At 39.6% G+C, this 20,586-nt stretch overlaps 1 protein-coding gene across 5 annotated transcripts in view; it reads left to right on the top strand.

The window, feature by feature from the left end:
- The window catches only part of atp8a1 (ATPase phospholipid transporting 8A1), a 157,916-nt gene that overhangs the window by 98,137 nt on the left and 39,193 nt on the right, over nt 1–20,586 (top strand). For all 5 annotated transcript variants that reach the window (XM_053631096.1, XM_053631097.1, XM_053631094.1 and 2 more), the window contains 3 exons: nt 1,308–1,372; nt 13,965–14,137; nt 19,566–19,749. In XM_053631096.1, the coding sequence (XP_053487071.1) occupies nt 1,308–1,372; nt 13,965–14,137; nt 19,566–19,749 (422 nt within the window). The remainder of the gene's footprint in view (nt 1–1,307; nt 1,373–13,964; nt 14,138–19,565; nt 19,750–20,586) is intronic.

Here is a 20,586-nt window from a genome sequence, read left to right as displayed (position 1 = left end):
CCAAAAATCCACACCGATAGTTTTTCCCAGTTGTGTCCATTGCGGAGCGGCTGAGATGGGATCTCGGTCATTATACAGTACAAGAGCAACCTCTAGAGGCGAAGTACCGACCATTACTGACAAATTTTGTTGTGTTATTTGAAGTGTTTTTGTTTATTCGTTTTGGATGTTTCCATTTTATTTGTTATTTGGAGTGTTACTTTTTGCCTGTATATCTTTTTATATACTTTAATATTTATTAATAGTTAATATATATTATATATATTTTTTTTCATTTCATTAATATTTATATTTTTCACTTAAAACGTACACTACATTTTCATGGTACAGTCAGTACTGTTTTTTTCTGTATCAATTTGAAAAAGTATGGTTTGATTAGTTGGCTATCAGCAGTTACTGCTCTACTTGGTTATGGGTATCGGTAAAATCCCCTATCAGTCGACCTCTAATAGACTCAGCTCAGCTAGATAGTGATCTAGGGGATGAGGAGAAAGATGATGGTAGTGTTGGTATTAGCGTGACGCTGTGATGTTTAGATGAGGAGGTGAGAGAGCTGGAAAGACTAAAACACTGCTGCATTGCTCTCTTTAGGTATAGATTAATCAAGGGAGGGCTAATTCATACTGGCATGGGTTGTCAAAGGGGATTGTGGGTAATGTAGAACAGGGGTTCCCAAACTTTTCCAGGTCAAGGCCGCCTAAATGGCATTAACATTTGACCGAGGCCCCCCTTTTGACTTCTGAATATATCCCCCTATTTTTTATTAATAATTACATCTTACATCTTTACATTACATTACATTAGGAATTGATTGTGTGTGTGTGTGGTTGTCTGAGAGTGAGAATTTATTTTTCACACCAAATTGTTGTGGCCCCCTGCGCACCCCCTGTCGGCCCCCACTTTGAAAACCACTGATGTAGGAAACCATTAAGCGTAAAACAAAAATGTTGATGTAGCGAAACGAAAAACTCCGAATTTCATTATGAAATAAATCTTCAATGATGTTGATCACATTTTAGTCATAAAGGTTAATGTGTTCAGGGTAGATTTTTACTTTAACCGGGTTTACCCACTTTGTAATCTGTTTATTTAAGTCTACATAAAGGATTTTTCTTTTATTTCCTTTTTTTCATATATATTTTTTAAATTATTATTATTATTTCTGCATGTTGTCACATTGTCTGTTGCATACCCCATTTATGACTCTGCACTACTTGCTGTTATGTGACTGTCGTTACTGACCTTAAGCTCACAGTATTGTTGAAGGTCTCCAAGTGTTTGACACGTGTTTTCTCTCTCTTTTATAGGACACTCCTGCAAGCTGCTCACCAAGAACATGGGCCTGCTGGTGATTAATGAGGAGACTCTGGATGTAAGGCTGAGTAACGTGTGCTGTTTATAGTGCGAGGTGCAGTGGGAATCGCAGTCTGATGCAGTTCAATGCACGAAAAGATGGAAGCAATTGACAACTGGCTGGGGTTTGGACCTTTGTGACCCGGTTCAGAGCCACACAAGTTACATCTCACTGTAGGATAATTTAGTGTCCCTTATGGGTTTTTAGCCTGAAGTTCCTCATCTGTCTCTCTCTTTGTCTCTGTGCTGCTGCTGTGCTGCTTCCCCCTTTCCTTCTATGCGTCTCTCCCTTGCTTCCTGTAGAAGGTTCACATCTCCAGCATCCTCTGGTTTTTGCTGCTTGTAACAGCACCACAGGTGGAGTTTTATATGCGTCTGTAGAGAGCGAGACGAGCAAAGCGAGAGCCGGGGGAAGGCAGAGAGGGCTAATGATTGCGCAGTAGGGTAGGAACTGACGGATCTGTACAGGCGGCTCAGAAGGAGCGAGTTCACATCCACGGCGCTTTATCATCCGCACATGCTCACACACATGTAGATCATTCAGCAAAAATGTTGTCTGCTGCCCATCACAGTAAAGAGCCTGCTGCTTTCGAGAGGAAACATTAAACACATGCACATGCTCACACTCTCACACACACACGTCCACGCACATATGCACAAAGGTCAGGCTGTCCTACAGGGAGGGCCTTGTCTGTTGTCTGTGCATGTTAAGGTCTCGCAGCCGAAGTGGAGGCAAGCATTTCGCTCACACACACACACGCACGCATCTAGATGTGTAGAGATGTGGGCGGGTCCTGAGTGATGACAGACGGCTCTCCATCTGTCAAACAGTCGTTTAGCGTGATGGATGGAGTGAGGAAGAGGAAAAAGAGGAGAGTGCAGTGGAAAGTCTTTGAGCGGTGTTTGAGACTTCATGCTCTCTCGCCGCAGTTAAAGCAAATGCGCAGGAATTTTGGGGTAAGCCGTCGCTGGGGACCAGAAAGCTCTCATCACTCCACATTGCATATATCAGAGACACAACGCTCCTCCGTCCAACACTGTTTTTTAAAAAAAAAAAAAAAAAAAAAAAAAGAGTTTAATAATTAAAAACAAAGCACAATTAAAAAAAAAAAAAAAAAAAAAGTAGTTGGGTTTATGTCTGTGACATAAAAATAGAGGTTACATAACCACAATTAACTTGATCTGACTAATTTTAAAGGAAAAGATTTTAAAAAGAATATAAATACAATGTAGGGATATAAAGATGGGATTGGGATAAAGTGCAGAATATGTGCAGTAAATTTGTGCAGTATAATGATGTACTGAGGTAGTTGTATTGAAATTGCCCACATATATAATAAATATTTATAAAATACAGGATAAAGTGGTTGCTGAGGATGAATGAATAGAAGATGTATCAACAGGAATGTAGGTGGTGTGGGTGTTGTGTAAGCAAATCCAAGCTCTAGTCCAATGTGTTGTCCTGGTTCAGGGCCCGAATGGCCTTTGGGAAGAAGCTCCTCATTATTCTCTCTGTGTTGGCTTTCAGTGAGAGGAAGTACTTCCCTGAACTTGTACTTCCCTGTACTTCCCGCAACAGAGAGAATAGTCCGTTGTTCAGATGGCTGAAGTCCTTCACTATCTTCCTTGCCTTGGTCCAGCACCGCTTGCTTTAGATAGACTGTAGGTCAGGGGGCTCAGTTCAGATGGTACCCTCAGCTGATCGCATCACCCAACCCGAGCCACATATCCTTCTTGGTGCTGTTCCAAACCCGGCTGTGATGATTCCCGTCATGATGCTCTCAATGATGCAGGTGTAAAGACCAAAAAAAAAAAATAATAAATGCAGCGGACACTGGAGACTCCTTCCATAGATGTTAAATAAACATCCTTACAGAAATCTGCACCATATTAATGATTATACATTTCTACATTTATAAAAATCTGTCCATTATTAGTTTTAGTTTATTGAAGCATGTCTGCCAAATAAGTCCATGTCGATGAGACTATAGAAACCGTAACGACTTCTAGAACTAGCACATTAATATAACCCTGGAATTTGAATCACCACTGGCACTGCTGTCAGATTTACTGTAACAGAAAGTTAATCATCATGGTCTGACTGTTTGACTGGCAGTGTACATCTCTGTAGTGTTTATTTTTAATGCCGGAGCTGCTACTTTGTGTAGCACCAAATTATCTTGGAGAGTTACAGATTTACTAAGCAATTAACAAGCGATTGGATCAAGTACAAGTGCACATTAATGCATTAGTGCACTGTTTTTGACTGTTTTGGAACCGTATCAGCTGTGAGAGGCCTGGATTTGAGCATTTGGTCTGCTTGGACAGAATGGATGAGACAATATGACGCAATCTGATGTATAAAAGATGGGTTTAAAACAGCCAGCAACTGGCACGCCTAATTCAGAGTGTCTGACATATGCAGATAAAGAATGAAGCAGCACTGAAAATACAAGCAGCAAGAAAAACATTCAGTGTGGAAGGAAGTGCGTTTGATAATGTTTATAAGTAATAAAATTGTAGTAATTGTAAAAGACTTGCGTGTGGTATTCAGGGTAGTCCCTCCTCTTTAACCCGCCCTAGGAGAGGTCTAGGTCTCTTTTCACAATTTACACGATGCCATATTTTTGTAACTAATTACATTTTTATGTTATAGTCGCAATTCATTCAAAAATAAAGCTGTAAATTGAAACCCAAACACTCTTTTTTTTTTTTTTTAAAAAAAAAAAAATGCTTTCAAGAAAGAACTAATGTACGTTTATTATAATGTTAAGTTAAAAATGTAACACTTAAATATCTTTTGCATTTATTGAATCTTGTCTCACACAATCCTCCCTCCCATCACCCTTCATAACACCGTCCTGACAGGCAGTGAACCTGAGCAACCTTTCAAATGATCCTCAACCTGGCAACATCCACACTGGCTTTAAACACAGCATCGGCACGAACCATCTTTGAGGAAAAATCCTCTATAACATAACATCTGGAGTACGTTAGCCTTGCCTAAATTCCATTAAATGCTGAATTGAACGCTATCTGCTTTAACTAATCATTAGCTGCTTAATAATGTAATGTTGGCATCACAGGCACAATGCAGACGTGTGTGCGACTAATAATCAAGCCTCAGTGACACGTAAAAGAAAACAGAACCATCCCTATCCTTAATATCCCCGTTTCTGTTTTCAGGCCGTCTGCTCTCTTGCTCTGTTTCCTGATTTCTCTGTCCTATGACAGAAATACTTTTGGGTTGGTTATTAAATACAGTGCCTAGCATTAAGTATTTACCTCCTTGACCTTTTATACATTTTGTCATGTTACAACCTGGAACTGAAATGGACTTCATTGGGATTACTGTATGTGTCCTGGATCGACACAAAATAGCCTATAATATTGATATGGGGGAAAGCAAAAGTGTTAGCAAAATTATGTACAAATTTTAAAAAAAAATTATTTGCAATCGCGTAAGTATTCACCTCTGCTGCTGTGAAATTACACTCCTGGGCGGAAAAAAAAAATTGTGGCCAAGCCCAAAATGGCACAATAATAAGCTTTTAATGTCTTTTCAACGAATCATTGTTCAGGAAATTAGCAAGAATTAAATGAATCGATAAAGTAACTTAGCATGGGATAGCTTTTTCTCTTTGATTTCTTTAAATGCTTAAGCCTTGTGAGTAAACTTACAGACAGTTTGTTTTTTTTTATTTAAAATTTTTTATATGTATCTTATTTTGACTTTATTTTAATATTTAGCACAATTCTTCATCAAACATTTGAATCGTTATCATGATTTTAGCTTTGCGTACAAGAAGACTATATAAGTGAATTTCCCTGTTTCTAGATTTTCCTCAAACAGTTCACTGCAGCAAAAGTAAACGAGTAAATGGTGGCACAGGAGGTCTCAGGAGTGCATTTGTTTAATTCTTGCAAATTTTCAGACCAATGATTTGTTGTTGAAAGCGTAATATTTTGCCATTTTGGGATTGGCCCATTTTTTACCAAGGAGTGTAGTTCTGGTGCTACCAGTTGCCACTAGAAGTCCCATAATTAGTTGAATGTACATCTGTATGAAATTAAAGTGGCATGGCATTTCAATATAAATATTCCAGGAAGCCCTCAGTGTTTATTACAGTACATACTTAAAGAAGCAGCATTATGAAGACCAAGGAGTTGTTGGGTTTTTTGGGGGTTTTTTGGAAGTGATGTAGCCTAGACAAGTGTGTCCACCAAATGTCAGTGACCAGGTAAAGATGAGTTAGCTAGAGAATCAACTAAGAGGCCAAGTGTAAATATAGGGTTATATATAATATATATATACATTATATATATATATATATATATATATATATATATATATATATATATATATATATATATATATATATATATATATATATATATATACATTGAGGGGTACTGTGTGTTAAGGCTAATTGCATCACAGTGGCTCGTCCGGTGCTCTGGCATATGCAACCTGTAAGATACTTGTCACTATGTTAGTGTGTTAATGTGATTTTTCCCTGCTCATGATGCTCTCCACCTCACACACAAACATAAATACAGAGGCTTATAACCACGACTAAGGCCTCTTTTTTTCCAATTCATTTTTTTGTAAAAGAAGGGAAGGAGTGTAGGTGGCTGGCTTTTTCGACTAAGCCTTAGGCTGTTTATTGTGGTATTGAACTTTAGTGATACACAAGTAGTGATTGATGCATTATTGACTCCTGAGACGGTATAACAGTGGTTGGTATCCCAGTATAAATTGTGAACGGTTTTGTTTTTTTTTTGTTTGTTTGTTTGGTTTTTTTTTTGGGTTTGGGGCCATGGTTGAGAAATCTGATGTGTTTGCCTTAAAACTGTAACTTATTGCAAAACTGCTGCACATACGTCTGTGTGGTTTTGGAGAGTGGGCTTCATTGCATATTTCAGAGACCCACAGAAAACACACTGCTTTTGTTCACTTCCAACCAGCTGTGTCACAGACAAAACTTCTTCTTCTTCTTCTTCTTCTTCTTCTTCTTTTTTTTTCTGCCTCAGTATATTTTTCTGTGCTGCACCTAGGCCTGTCACGATAACTACTTTTGTTGGACGATGTATTGTCCCAGAAATAATTGCGATTAAACGATATTATTGTCATTTGAAGACAATTTTATGCCACTGATATAATGAAAATAGCTTAATAATGCAAGTACACCCTTTCAGAGAGCAATGACATTTTAATTCTTAAGAATATTCAGACATTGGAATATAATATTGTGAAATCTTTATGCTGTAGTTATTCATCGTCCGTGTTTTAGTGCGTTGTTAGGGAAACGGCGTATTCACAACATGACTTAACCATTCTACCTAGCGCCTCTCTTAGGGTCAAGTTCACGTGTGCATTCGTGACATTTTGTGTTAGGTTTATGTTGTGTAAATGTCTGATTAATCTCATGTGTGTAGGATGCGTTTGGGTGATATAATTAACCCGCTATTAAAGTGCTTCAGTTTACCGCTGTTCATTCACTGTTCAGCTTCAGCGCACGCAGCTTAAGCGGCTCAATCCCCGACATCCCTGACTACGACTGGATTATTTGAAACACTAGAACTATTCTTTCTAGATTATTCTTTTTTTTCTTCTAAACTGTTAGTGCATTGTTAATATCTTTTTGTGTAATTTTTTTCATCAGTACAGTACGTTTAATTCAAATCGGTGCTAGTGCTTGCTACACATCTTAAATTCAAATGCACAGAGTTTTTGCATTCGACTGTGCATTTTAATTTTAAATTCGACGAATATTCAGCGTTCGAACAGTGTTTAATTCGACAGCCCTAGAGCAGACAAGAGAACCGAAGCAGCGCGCATGGCTAAAATGTTGGTGGCATTCATTCTTGTGTAAACAAACATCCATGTAAACATAATGGCCAGCAAAATGATTCAGGTCATGTTCATATATCATACGATAAGTCGATAAGGTAATTATCATGAAAGGCCTAGATGCACCACAAAGATATGCTCAAATGAAGTGAATCGATAATAAAGGTGTTCACTATAAATGAGCATAAATGTGGGAATAGTAAAGAGGAACTCCTCAGCAGCGCATTGCGCTGGAAAAGAGACACACTCGACATTATGGGCTTCCTTATCAGTCAAGTCGGACAATCAACCCGTCATGCTGAAGTGCCGAACTTGGGCTAATGTAGAGGAGAAAGCGAGATGTGTGTATGTGTATGAGCACTCTGTCGCATTTGCTCCTTCCTACTTTTCTGTGCATGTCCAAGCAAATAGCTCGAGCCTTCCTCTCTGTGTATAACTCCATGGTTCAAGCACTCGAGTCCAGCTGTCTCGCTCAAGTAGCCACATCCTGTAAAGCACCTTTTTCACCGTGACTCTGCCAAGACCCACGACTGGAACGCTGTTTCATAACGGATGCCTTCCATACACTAATCCAAACACACTTGAGTTGCAGTCAGAGTTCACTCAGGCAGACAAACACAGCGGGCTGACGAGGCGGCAGGCAGCATTAGGGTGTACTGGGATGACACAGACACACACAGGGTGAAGCCTGTTTTGAGTGCACTCTTGATGGAAAACATTGTTTAATCACAAAGTTCATCACTGCAGTTATCTCAGTAATGATCTTTATACTTTGCCTCAGCATTTGCACTGATGCTGTTGACATATGTTGATGTAGTCTGACATCTCTATTCTGTTCAATCTGACACGCGCACACACACAGTGTTTTATGGCCCTCAGCAGGGATGGCCACACTCTTGTAGAGAAGTCCTCACAGCTGCACTAGTCACTGACTCAATCTTCCCTCTCTCTGTCTCTCTCTCTGTCTCTCTCTCTCTCTCTCTCTCTGTGAAACCCAAGGCTCCTCTCTGCAAATATTTCCTTTGAGCTTGGGTTTCAGCGCTTGTTATGCCAGCAGAGGTTTGGTGGGTCCCCAAGGTGCAATCTCCTTGCCTTAAGGCATCTGTTCCCTAACACACACACTCCCTCCAGCCCTATTCCAGGCCGCTTTGTGGGCAGACTAGAGCAGCCATGTCTGCTGAAGCTGTTAGATGTGGAACAGTGTTATTGGTGGCTCTCACATGATCCCAGATAGACAGTATAACCAGCAGGATGCACTTTCTCACATCAGTGCTTCCGTACACACGTTAACATGCATATTACTCCTGCACACGTCACCCATCAAGGTATACTCTGTTAGGAACCTAGTGAGACGAGAGTTGAAATGATTTGGGGTCGGTTTTCAGTGGGTACCTTTTTAGTATCTGGATGATACCACAACTTTTAGGTGTTTGTAGACTTCTTCAAAGTCAAAACCGCTCTAACATTTTCAACACCAGAAAACTTGTTTTTGCAAGCATGATTGTTTTGATACGGAGATGCGATTTGGTGGTGTTTTTTCCAAGGAATGTTCGGTCAGCTTTGAAAACATTCCTTTAAAAGTTGTGATCAAGTGCATTTAATTGTATTCAAATATTAGAGTCTGTACCTTCATTCTGCCATGGCCATAGCCAGCAGCAACAGTACCACTACACTATGCAGTGCGTACAGGATTGTGCGGAGTTAGTTTGTGATTGTTGCGGCCAAAAGTCAGTGCGTTTACATGGACAACAATAATCCGATATTAACCCGATTAAGACGATACTCTGATTAAGAAACTACCATGTAAACAGCAATTATTGATGACCATAATCCGACTAAAGTCATACTCGAAGTAAACACTAATCAAATTAAGACATGTGGAGTACTCCTGTTTCAGTCGCATTATCGACGTGTATTACAGACATGTAAACACCTTAATCACACTATTAACGTCGTGTGAGAGTTTTCACCGCATTTTGAGACAGGACACGAACACACATGGCAGTGCTCAACCGTTTGATGACAAACAAGAGAGCACGGCTGTGTCCCAAACCGTGTACTTACCTGCTATATAGTAGGTGTAATACATGTATTTTGGCTACTATAAAGTAGGTAAGTATGCGGTTTGGGACGCAGCCCATGGCTTCAAGCAGTCGTCTATATGCACGTATAGCATGACAAATAATTAACTGCACTTGCAGCTTTCGTAAAATTTAAGATGAAACACCCAACACTGTATACGGTATCATAACGAACACGAACTGTATGTCGATACGTGAAATTCTGGAGGGACATCGGACGGCGTGACGCGGTAACGTAATGACGTGTGCCGTTAATCGATCTGTGTTCTGTAACATGTAAAACTGGTACATGAAAGGAGTATTCTAAAAGTGACTCATGTAAACACCATAATCACAATATTATCTTATTCAGAATAAGCTCAATAATTAGATTACTGCTGTCCATGTAAACGTAGTCACTGATTGATTTTGCTGTGGATTTTTTCAAAAATGTTTTGAAAGCTTAATACCCAACTTCATAGTTGGCCTATTTTATTGCCCAAGAGTGTATACAGTATAGTAGGAATATAATAGGTATTAATTGTGTGTTTCAAAATTTATATACAAAAATATATAGGATGCCTATTTACTGTGTACATACCTGTTTATATAAAATCACTCAAAGTGAGACTTTATCCTAAAACCTTTAATGCCCACATTACTTTTATTTGGCCATATTAATGTTCTTTGTCACTAATATTAACCAGTCTTTACATATCCACCCTCTGCATCTTTTTGAACTGGACACAGGACCATGTAACACACTCGGAGGAAAGCGCTATTTACCCTCTTCCACATACATGAGCTCACATATGCACATGATTGGCTCATTGTGATTGACAGGGGAGAGAGAGAGAGTATGCCACCCCTCTCACCCAGAGAGCATGACCAGTTTTGCTGTCTTCACTCCCAGTCACGAATAGCTGTGGCATCGTCAGGATTCCAACGCACATTCTCTGGACATTAGTTTCAGCACTCAGGAAAACTGTTTTTAAATTAATCTTCAACTCATCTTCACAAAGAACTTTATTATTATTATTATTATTAAGCCCTAAACACAGTGATGTGTAAAACAGGTTTTTACACCAAGTGACAGATGTTTTAAGTTGAGGAAATACATGCTTTGATCAACTTATGCCACTAATAATAGAGCATAGTATGATAATCATTCAAATTTTAATTTTTTCCCCCATTGAATTCTCATTCATTATAAATAATCAGCTTCAATTTGAACAGAGAAATCAGTTTTGACAGCCCTATTATACACATTTTCATCATTCAGTATAAATGTCAAACATACTTCCAGACATGGTGGAAAGTGACAGAGATCATTAATATGACCCAGGTCAGAACACCCCCCATCCCCCTCACCCCTTTCCTGTCTTTCCCATTCCCTGCTATTCTCAATCGCAAATGCACTGTTCTATCAGATCTCTGTGTTGGTCTCTTATCAGTTCCCATGATTGGCTGCAATTGAAGAGTGGTCCATCCTTCCAGCATAAAGGAAACAGGAATCATGTGACTCTTTAGGGGAATTAAGCTAAGTGCATTACTGTTCCTAAACCAAACACAGAGCTATCCTCCTGTCTACCCAAGCCCTTACAATAACATGTTTCTGCTTCGAGGCGCATTTCCCGCTAAAAATCTTTTCTGATATTCAAACCCTTAACCATCATTGGTGGGGTCATGGCGAGGATGCTGATTCTGATTTTTTGGGTGGGGTGGGGATTTTTTTCAGACCAGTCAGGTCTGATTAAAATCTTCCAGGCGGAAACCGTGCACGGAATTATTCCTGGCTCCTGATTTGAGCGTGTTCATCTGGGGGAGGACATTCTTGGAAAAACAAGCTTTCTACTCAGACCATTGCTGTCTTTAGTGCTGTGAACCCACACATACCCACAGCGAGGGAGAGTAGGAATGGATTAATGACAGAGAAGAAAAAAGGAGCGGGAGCGCTCGGAGCTATACGAGGGCTCGGGGTAAATTCCCTGGCTGTTATAATTCATGGTAAGAGTCATTCTGAGAGTTGGACTCTTCCAAACGAACCATCACTCCAGGGTTCAGCGCTGCTTTCTGTCAACTGAAGCGTGCCATATGTGTGTTTATCCACGCTTCTCATCAGCCGCACTCTTTGAGCGTAATTGCATTAATAATAAACCGAATTCGGTCTCATGCGAAGATGACATTGTTGGGTTACATGAGAAGTCCTTCATGTTATGCCGTGAGCATGATTACACTAGCATGGCGTGGAAAAACTGTAAAATTATCTCCCTCATTGTCTGAAGTTTATTTGTACTTTGTTTTGGAGTACAGTCTTGAAAGAATTTATCAGAGCACTATCTTCAGACTGAGTGCACTGTAGACACGACTGGCCCTGCTCCGGTTCTCACTCACAGGAGGGTGTGGTTTTTGTGGTCGTGCCTTTGTTGTGGTTGTGTGAAAACCCATTCCTGGAGTCGTATGGGATTAGCGACATGTCCTGGCAGGTATCTGGCTTGTAAAGTTGGGCCAGGCTTTACTGATGAAAATCATTGTGCATTTTATGATCATTTCCCTTTGTGTCTCTACTTCCTCCATGCAAGTTGGAAGGATTGATGGAGATATTCAGATATTATACACCGTATTTAATCTGACTGAGGTTGAAACTCGAATTCACACAACACCAAAAAAACTCCAATGTGTTTTTTTTTTGTTTTTTTTTAAAGACATGTTTCAATCCACAATTCCATTATCGCATGCCTTATGGTAACAATTACATTTTAACATTTAACAGAATACTCAAAATATACAAATATTGAAAAATGTATCAAATTTTGAGAGCCCTCTGATGTGATTGCATAAAAGGAAGTACAAACAGCACTTCATAGTTATGTGACATGGCTTTTTTTTTTTTGCTAAGTCAAAGTTAACCCCCCCCCCCCCCCCTTTTTCCAGTTACATGTGAAAATAGTAGTTTTGTATTATTGCCCATCAATAAATTGGAGATAATTAATTGTTGCCATATGGCAACACCATGCAGTAAAGGGTTCATTAACAAAGAACAACTATTTCGAAAGAACATGGATAATTTTAATACAGTGGGGACCAAAAGTCTGAGACCACATTGACAATATGGGATTATTATTATTATCATTATTATCATTTTTTTTTTCCCCATTTAAAATGGCAAATAAACAAAAGGCTTTTAGAAACGAACTGTCCAATATCTTGAATATTTAATATTCAAGATTCTAGGTCCCTCTTTAAATGTAAGCAAATGTCTGATATCGATATATGTTAACTGTCCTATTTTCCTCGTGCATTATCTCTTCTATTGAAGCACGTGTTCAGACAACACTCTTAAGGATTTGATCTAAAATGAATCATAAGGTATTGCACAAACTTGTGAAGTCCGTGCCACCTCAAGTGCACACTGTCATTAAAGCAAAAAGGGGACGTACCAAACACTAAAACTCCTGAAATTCAGACTTTTGGATCTCGCTGTATATAATCAGCTACTTGTTGCTCTGAGAAACAGAAAGGAGTTGGTCGAATTAGAAATACTGATGATGCACACAATACAACACCTAGAACAATTGCAGTAACATTATCTTATGGCAACTTCATGGCTTTTGGTTGCTTTAGTCTTTATTGGTGGTTATTAATGTATTTTATTTTTGTTGTAATAAAAAACACTTCTCCAAATTCTCCAAATGTTCTGTGAGCTAGCCAATCATCATCTAGAATGAATACAACATAAACAATTGTGGCCAGTCATTATCCTTATTCAATATATATGCTATATATACCGTGAAGCATGTTGATGTATTTATGTTTGATTAGTTTATTGGTCCTGAGCAGTTAAACTGCCCACTGTTCTTCAGAAAAATCCTCCAGGTCCTGCACATTCTTTACTTTTAAAGTAAAACGATACATTAAGAGCTGGGGGGTGTAAACTTTTGAACAGGATGATCAGTGTAAATTGTTATAATTTTGTTTTGATCTTTTTTCCCATTTACTACTGCCCTTCAGAAGCTAAATAAGATAGTTACATGTCTCCCAGATGACAAAATATTAACAATTTACACCGATCATCCTGTTCAAAAGTTTACACCCCCCAGCTCTTAATGTATCGTTTTATTTTCTTGAGCATCAGTGAATGTCTGCACCTTTTGTAATAGTTGTGTACGAGTCCCTCAGTTGTTCTCACTGTGAAAAGATGGATCTCAACACCATATAATCACTGTTGGAAAGGGGTGAAATATACAGAAGAAGCTGGAAAAGTAAAGAATGTGCAGGACCTGGAGGATTTTTCTGAAGAATAGTGGGCAGTTTAACTGCTCAGGACAAGCGAAGGACTCATGAACATCTATCACAAAACATAAACACAGTCGTTGATCATCCAGGTAATGACACACTGTACCCTTAACAGTATCGAGGGTATGTAAACTTTTGAATGGGGTAATTTTTTATAAATTCAGTTATTGTCTTGTGTTCTATATGTAAACATCTGTTATGTGAAATAGCTTATTCATGACAGAACTAAATAAACAACAACATGGTATTTTTATGATCCCTCTTATTTTGTTTACAGTACTAAGATTTAGCAGATTCTGCAAGGGGTATGCAAACTTTTGGGCACAAGTGTATATAGCTATGTATAGTTGTGGTTGAACTGCGAAGGTGAATAACAGCAGTGAATTTGTTTTTGTGTGCAGGGGACGAGGGAGACCCTGAGCCACCACTGCAGCATGCTGGGAGAAGCTCTGCATAAGGAAAATGACTGTGCACTGATCATCGATGGGAAGACACTGAAGTACGCACTCACTTTCGGAGTGCGCCAATACTTCCTGGACCTGGCGCTGTCCTGCAAGGCTGTCATATGTTGCAGGTCTGTCAATCTCAGCGCTATGTAACCGACGTAATGTGTGTATACGTTAGGAAGTGCTAACAAGGATCAGGGGTCAGGCTACAGTGACTGAGGAATCACCCTGAAAACAGCTTCAGTCATAATTCTCGTAAAAGACTGTGGCATTTAAACTATACGTTGAAATCTGCTCTGTGTGACTGAGCTGGCATGTAACCTTACTCGCAGCGAAGGGCTCAGGAATTTAAAATGCAAATTTTCTGAATCTGCACTCTGTAACAGCACAGAGGAACAAATGCTTTTTCTTTGACAAAACACATTTTCAGCTTTACACCCCAGAAATAGTACCTGGTGTACATCTCATGGGCTGGGATTGAGGTGGGAGCCCACTCCAAAAAAAAAAAAAAAAGATTACATCAGCTCCCAATACTCCAGTCTGAAAAAACAAGTAACTGGCAGACAATTAGAGGGAAATGTCACCCGCTGTTTAAAGAACAGATCTCCCCCAGTCCAGGTCACAACCTTCACAGTAAAACTTCAGAACTACACAAATTATTAAAGCAGCGGTTTGGCAAAGTGTAATATTTTTGCAACAATAGCTTAACTCAAATAGAAGAAAGATGTGAGTGTGTATGTGAGTGTGTATGTGAGTGTGTATGTGAGTGTGTATGTGAGTGTGTATGTGAGTGTGTATGTGAGTGTGTATGTGAGTGTGTATGTGAGTGTGTGTGAGAGTGTGTGTGAGAGTGTGTGTGTGAGAGTGTGTGTGAGAGTGTGTGTGAGAGTGTGTGTGAGAGTGTGTGTGAGAGTGTGTGTGAGAGTGTGTGTGAGAGTGTGTGTGAGAGTGTGTGTGTGAGAGTGTGTGTGAGAGTGTGTGTGAGAGTGTGTGTGAGAGTGTGTGTGAGAGTGTGTGTGAGAGAGTGTGAGAGAGTGTGTGAGAGTGTGTGAGAGTGTGTGAGAGTGTGTGAGAGTGTGTGTGAGTGTGTGTGAGAGTGCACGCGAATGAGAGAGCCAAGTCAGTAACTGAGCAGGAAGCTCTCGGGTAACTGATCTGAGGTTCTGCTCAGAATCAGTGTCATTCTCCAGCAACAACACACAGACCACAGGTGCCACTGCCATTATGTGGTCTATGATGTAATTATTCTGATCTGCTTTTACTCACCCTACACACACACACACACACACACACACACACACACACACACACACACACACACACACACACACGGCCCCAGGACATAAGGTCTCCCCTTAATCCTCAATATTATGTGATGTCATTCCTGGTCCTGTAAAAGCAGGGTTGAGTAGCGAGTGACCTGTGTGCAGTCGGTCTCCGGTGGACATTTTAGGTCAGAAAACTGCTTTACTCCCCGATGACAATTTGCTGATTGTGTAAAAAGTGATCACTAGGCTTCCATAAAAGTCCCTGATGTCATGCGTAAGGAATAAAACACTGGTGTTCTGTTATAGGAAAGTAATCAGCAATGGAATGGAGTGGTGCAGCCAGCCCGAAATGTTTTATTCCTCTTGCACCACAGCAATTTGCCAGTGTTTTGGGGTTTTTTTTATTTATTAAAGAATGACGCAATACATTTTATCAGATTATTGTTACATATTTAATGTTTTCTTTTGGCTCCCTGGTGGAATAGTGGTTAGCACGTGGCGCTCTCACTGCCGAGGCTACTGGAGGGTTGAACAAGCCAGTGCACTCTCGGGGCTGGTCCCAAGCCGGGAAAATGGGGAGGGTTGCGTCAGGAAGGGCGTCCTCCGTGCCAGAATCCAAATACACAGATTGGTGATCCGCTGTGGCAACCCCGAACAGGAGCAGCCGAAAGAGATTTATGTCCGTGTTTACATATTTAATTCTTTCTTTTCTCTCACTGGTCATGCAGCTCGTCATGTTACTGAGATACTCTGACTGTTATACAGGGCTGACACTGAAGACTCCATCCAACAATACTTACTAAACATCGTCTCTGAAAAAACCTCACCATATCAACAGTTCAACTTTTTTTTATTCATTAGATAACATTCATCTGTTTGTTATTAGTGTTGGATTACGTGGAACATTTGCAATACTAGGTCCTGTGTGAGTTGTTACTATAGAAACTAGAGATGCACCGACGTATCTTCCAATAATTGGTATCGGCCGATAAAGGCAATTTTTCACGCTATCCGCCGATAGTTTAAAAACATCCGATGATCAGGGCTGATTATAATCCTGTCAATCAAAAGAGGGCGGGAAAACACATCTATTTCGTGCTGTGTGTAAAGATGATCTCTGTAATCTCTGTAATCTCTGCACTGACAAAATTTTACCCCGGACGCTGCAGCAGTGAAGCGGGAGTTTCGGCGTCGAGTCTAATGAATTTTTTTGCCGTGCTGCTCGCCCTGAATTAAAGAGCCAGTATACTGTTGAAAGATTTAAATAAAGATGAGTTGGCAAAAAAGTATATATTGCACAGAAAAATATATTTGTAGTATATAGAGTAGTATATTTCATATCTAGTTAATGTTAATATATAAAAAAGTTGATATTATATATTACCAGTTTGATGTTCAATGAGAAAGTAGAAATGCTTTTGTTTGTTAAGAGTGAATGTGAGACTTACAGGAGGTTTTTAGAATTCAGCCAATGTTAATATGAATTATTAACATTCAATAAGTTAAGAAATATTACTTTAATCTTCAGAATTTAGTTCATGTGTTAATGTGAGTAATGTGGTTTCTGTTTATGAGACCAGTTACTGTGAATAACTTGCTGAAATGGAGAGAATAAAGTTTTTATTTGCGTTTCTTTCAGAATTGTGGAATTAATCATTATTCATTTAAAAGAAGGCATAAAAGGCAGAACTATCGGTTATTGGTATCGAATGATTTCACTCTGTATAATAGGTTATCGGTATCGGCCAAGAAATTTAATATCGGTGCATCTCTAATAGAAATGATAACGTATTAGAACTATTCCATTAATATAAACCTTGCATTTGAATTACAGCTGGCACTACTGTCAGAGCTGCTGTAAAAATCATTGTGTGGCTGTGTGTTTTTGTTTTGTTTTTTAGGTTTTTTTTGTTTTGTTTTTGCTAAATGAATTGTTTGTGCAGGTTGAGAAATGTCTAGTTCAGCCATAAAACTATCTCTGCAGTGCGGATTGGTTCCCTCGATGCCGGTGCAGCAGCCTATCAGCCACGCTTCTCCATCTATGTAACCCTTTATCATCCTGACTGACTCTCCGGCTACGGCCTCTGCGCACGTTATGGGATTTCGCATCCTACCCTCTTCCTCAGCACCACCATATAGATCTACTAAAGGGATGGGGCGGGGTGGGGCAGGGGTTCCTCCTACTGTACCCTTTGCAGCAGCAGCATGGTTCTCTACATCTCTGTGCATGTCTATCAGAGCAAGTATTTTTCTTGCTCAGCATCAGCAAACCTACTTACACATTACATTCCTATCTATAAAAGCTGTTAGTCTCCTTCCTAGAGTTGTCATGACTGAAATGATGTAGTTCAGTGTTGTTCAAACCAGAGTATTGTGGCTTTTCCCCCAGCGTTTTTTTATTATTCAGGATTGTCTGCAATAAACCTTCTGCTATCATTAAGTAACATTAATTCTGGTTGGTACCGATCTTGAGCACTTACCAAATATTATACAATTGGGTCTGAACCAGTGGCCAGTGGAAAAGGAGAGTTCTAATTGCCTGGTGCCAAAAGTTTTACTTTTTGCTGTAGTTGAAGGAGAAAACAAACCAGAAGTGTAGTCTAGGCCAAATGCACACACATGCAGTATAATCACTATTTTACCAGGCTGTTGGTGTAGCGATCGCTCAAAGTGAATTTCATCACAGTACTTCCTCTACTTCAGACTGGATTGCAGCATTAGGACAGACCACAGGTATATCTTTTCCCTCAGGATCAGAGCTTAACTGTTAATGAGTATAAATGGCGGTTGGCAGGAGAGAAGTAGCGCTGAGATTTCCCCAGTGAAGAACAGCATGTGTAGTCAGTCCATGTCCCTCACCACCTGTGTGTACTGTATGTCTAATCTCAGTCTTCCTGGTTTCTGACCCTGTAAGAGGCTCTAGATCAACCCCTCATCTCCATTTCACCAGCACCTCATCCCCGGAAACTAAAGGCACATGTTCTGCTAGTGATCCAGAGTGCTTTTAAAGTCCAGGGATGTCTGAATGTCTACGGCTTCTGTTCAACCTCTCACTGAACCTGAAATACAAGCCGAACCTCCTGCTGGGCCCAAACATTTATTAAAGCATTTAGCAACGTTGGCTGTTGTCATGTCATAATAATCTGTCTTTAATTATTTTTCGTATGATGTAATACCTTAACTGGAAAGATATTTGATTATGGCTTTTATCTTAATATAATGCGATGACGAGCCAATCTCCACTGTTTTCAGCTGAAATTCATTAGTGTGGCTGCTTTTAGGTCACATTCGTTTACACCAGGGGTCATCAGTTAGAGTTACCCGGGCCAAATCCTCACAGAGCAGATATTGTTTGAGCCAAATCCAACCCACCAAACTAAAAACCTCAACACCTAACGCGCACACACACACACACACTCACACCCTTATTCATACCCATAAATTGTTGCCACTCTTATCCAATCACCCACTGCATTTACGTCACACTACTTAACAATGCAATTTACACTGAAAATAGTAATGGCTTTATAATGGATACTAACCTTCAGTGGAAGATTATTGTATAACATTGGGTGATAAATCCAATATAGTTTTTAAAATATTACGTTTTGTGGTATAACAATTGCCTTGTACACACTATGTAGTGTACTACATGTAGTGCACATCATTTGATATTGAGCCAGAAAAACAATATATGGTGGAAAAACAGAGCAGAATGCAACTGGGTAAATGTACATCTCAGGCTGTATACAGTTACTCGAGTAAGATTAAAAGCATCATTTAAAACTGAAGGGTTGAGGTGTGTCTCTTAGGCTCTTTTCAATACCAGTTCCTTCTTACTTATTAAGCTCCTTTCTGTTGTTCTAACACTCATGTTTTACATAGATAATGACGTTTTTGGTGTTTCTGGCTGTTCACACACACACACACACACACAGATATGCATGTTACAGTACAAACGAAAGTATCACCTATAGTAGTTATACGTTTAAGCAGGTCTTGATGGTAGGACAATATTCACTACTTTACAGTATTGAATGCAGATTCAGCATAATTTTAATGGTACTGGAGAAATGTGTCTCACTCACTGCCATTTGATGATCCCGGGCTTTTACAATATGATGACTATGCTTCTCAATCCACACTTGATGTCCATTTTATTTTATTTTTTACAATTACAGTAAGATCTGATTTGTGTACTTCAGAGTTTCACTATTTATTTATTTTCTGTATTAAAAAATTGTCATGTGACTGGTTGGGGTTGACTGTGTGTTTTGCTTGTGCGCAGAGTGTCTCCTCTGCAGAAGTCGGAGGTAGTGGAGATGGTGAAGAAACAGGTGAAGGTCATCACTCTGGCCATCGGCGATGGCGCCAACGACGTAGGCATGATCCAGACCGCTCATGTCGGCGTTGGCATCTCAGGCAATGAAGGACTACAAGCTGCCAACTCTTCTGATTATTCGATCGCACAGGTGAGAGACACTTATCAAGAGTATTACCTAGACCGGACTTATAAACATTCTGGGGAGGGAGGGAACATAATGTGAGGGAGTGGCTGCAGATTTCTGCTTCCAAAGGAAATCTGGATGGAGTTATTGAGCAAATTCCCTTTCCTTCATGTACCATTACACACAGTTTTTTATGCAGAAGAATTTAATACCTTATAAAAGGTTCATAGTGATTTTTGTCTGTTTGAGTGCCAAAACAAAAAGATACAAAAAAGATAAAGCAATTTTTTTTTAAATTACCCAAATGTTTCACCTAATGCTTACATTTTTGTACATAAGGACTTGTATAAGGACTGACAGCTCTTAGGTCCTTATGGGATCCCAAATTAGGCTGGGGGTTTCTTTTTTTTTTGGTTATATAAAGACAGAAGCACCAGTCAAACACATAAGCGTAAAGATACAGCATTAAAGTAAAACAAATATATGGTATGTGATACAGTTGATCATGATCAGGGCCTTCTCACAAGCATTTCATAATTCATGTACACCTGTTCCTTATAAAGGAATTTTAGAGGATGAGCTCATTGCTTGGAGTTGAACCAAAATTGTACTATATGGTGAATTACTGACTGGCAGTGTACAGACTAAAGCCTGTTTTACACGGTAAGATTACAACTTGTCTCACTTTATGAGATGATCCCTATAAAATCTTGGCCAGAGTCTGTTACTGACTGTGTGATAATGTGTTCTCCATGTCAGCATACACAATGAAGATACTCTGACGATAGTCATCAGGTTAAAAACTACCGCAGTCTGCTTACGTCATCAATCGCCGTGATCTGGGCTTGTGCTGAAAACACC

Source organism: Ictalurus furcatus, chromosome 8, assembly GCF_023375685.1.
Source record: "Ictalurus furcatus strain D&B chromosome 8, Billie_1.0, whole genome shotgun sequence".
NCBI classification, from domain to species: Eukaryota; Metazoa; Chordata; class Actinopteri; order Siluriformes; family Ictaluridae; genus Ictalurus; species Ictalurus furcatus.
This window is presented reverse-complemented; position numbering and strand designations above follow the sequence as displayed.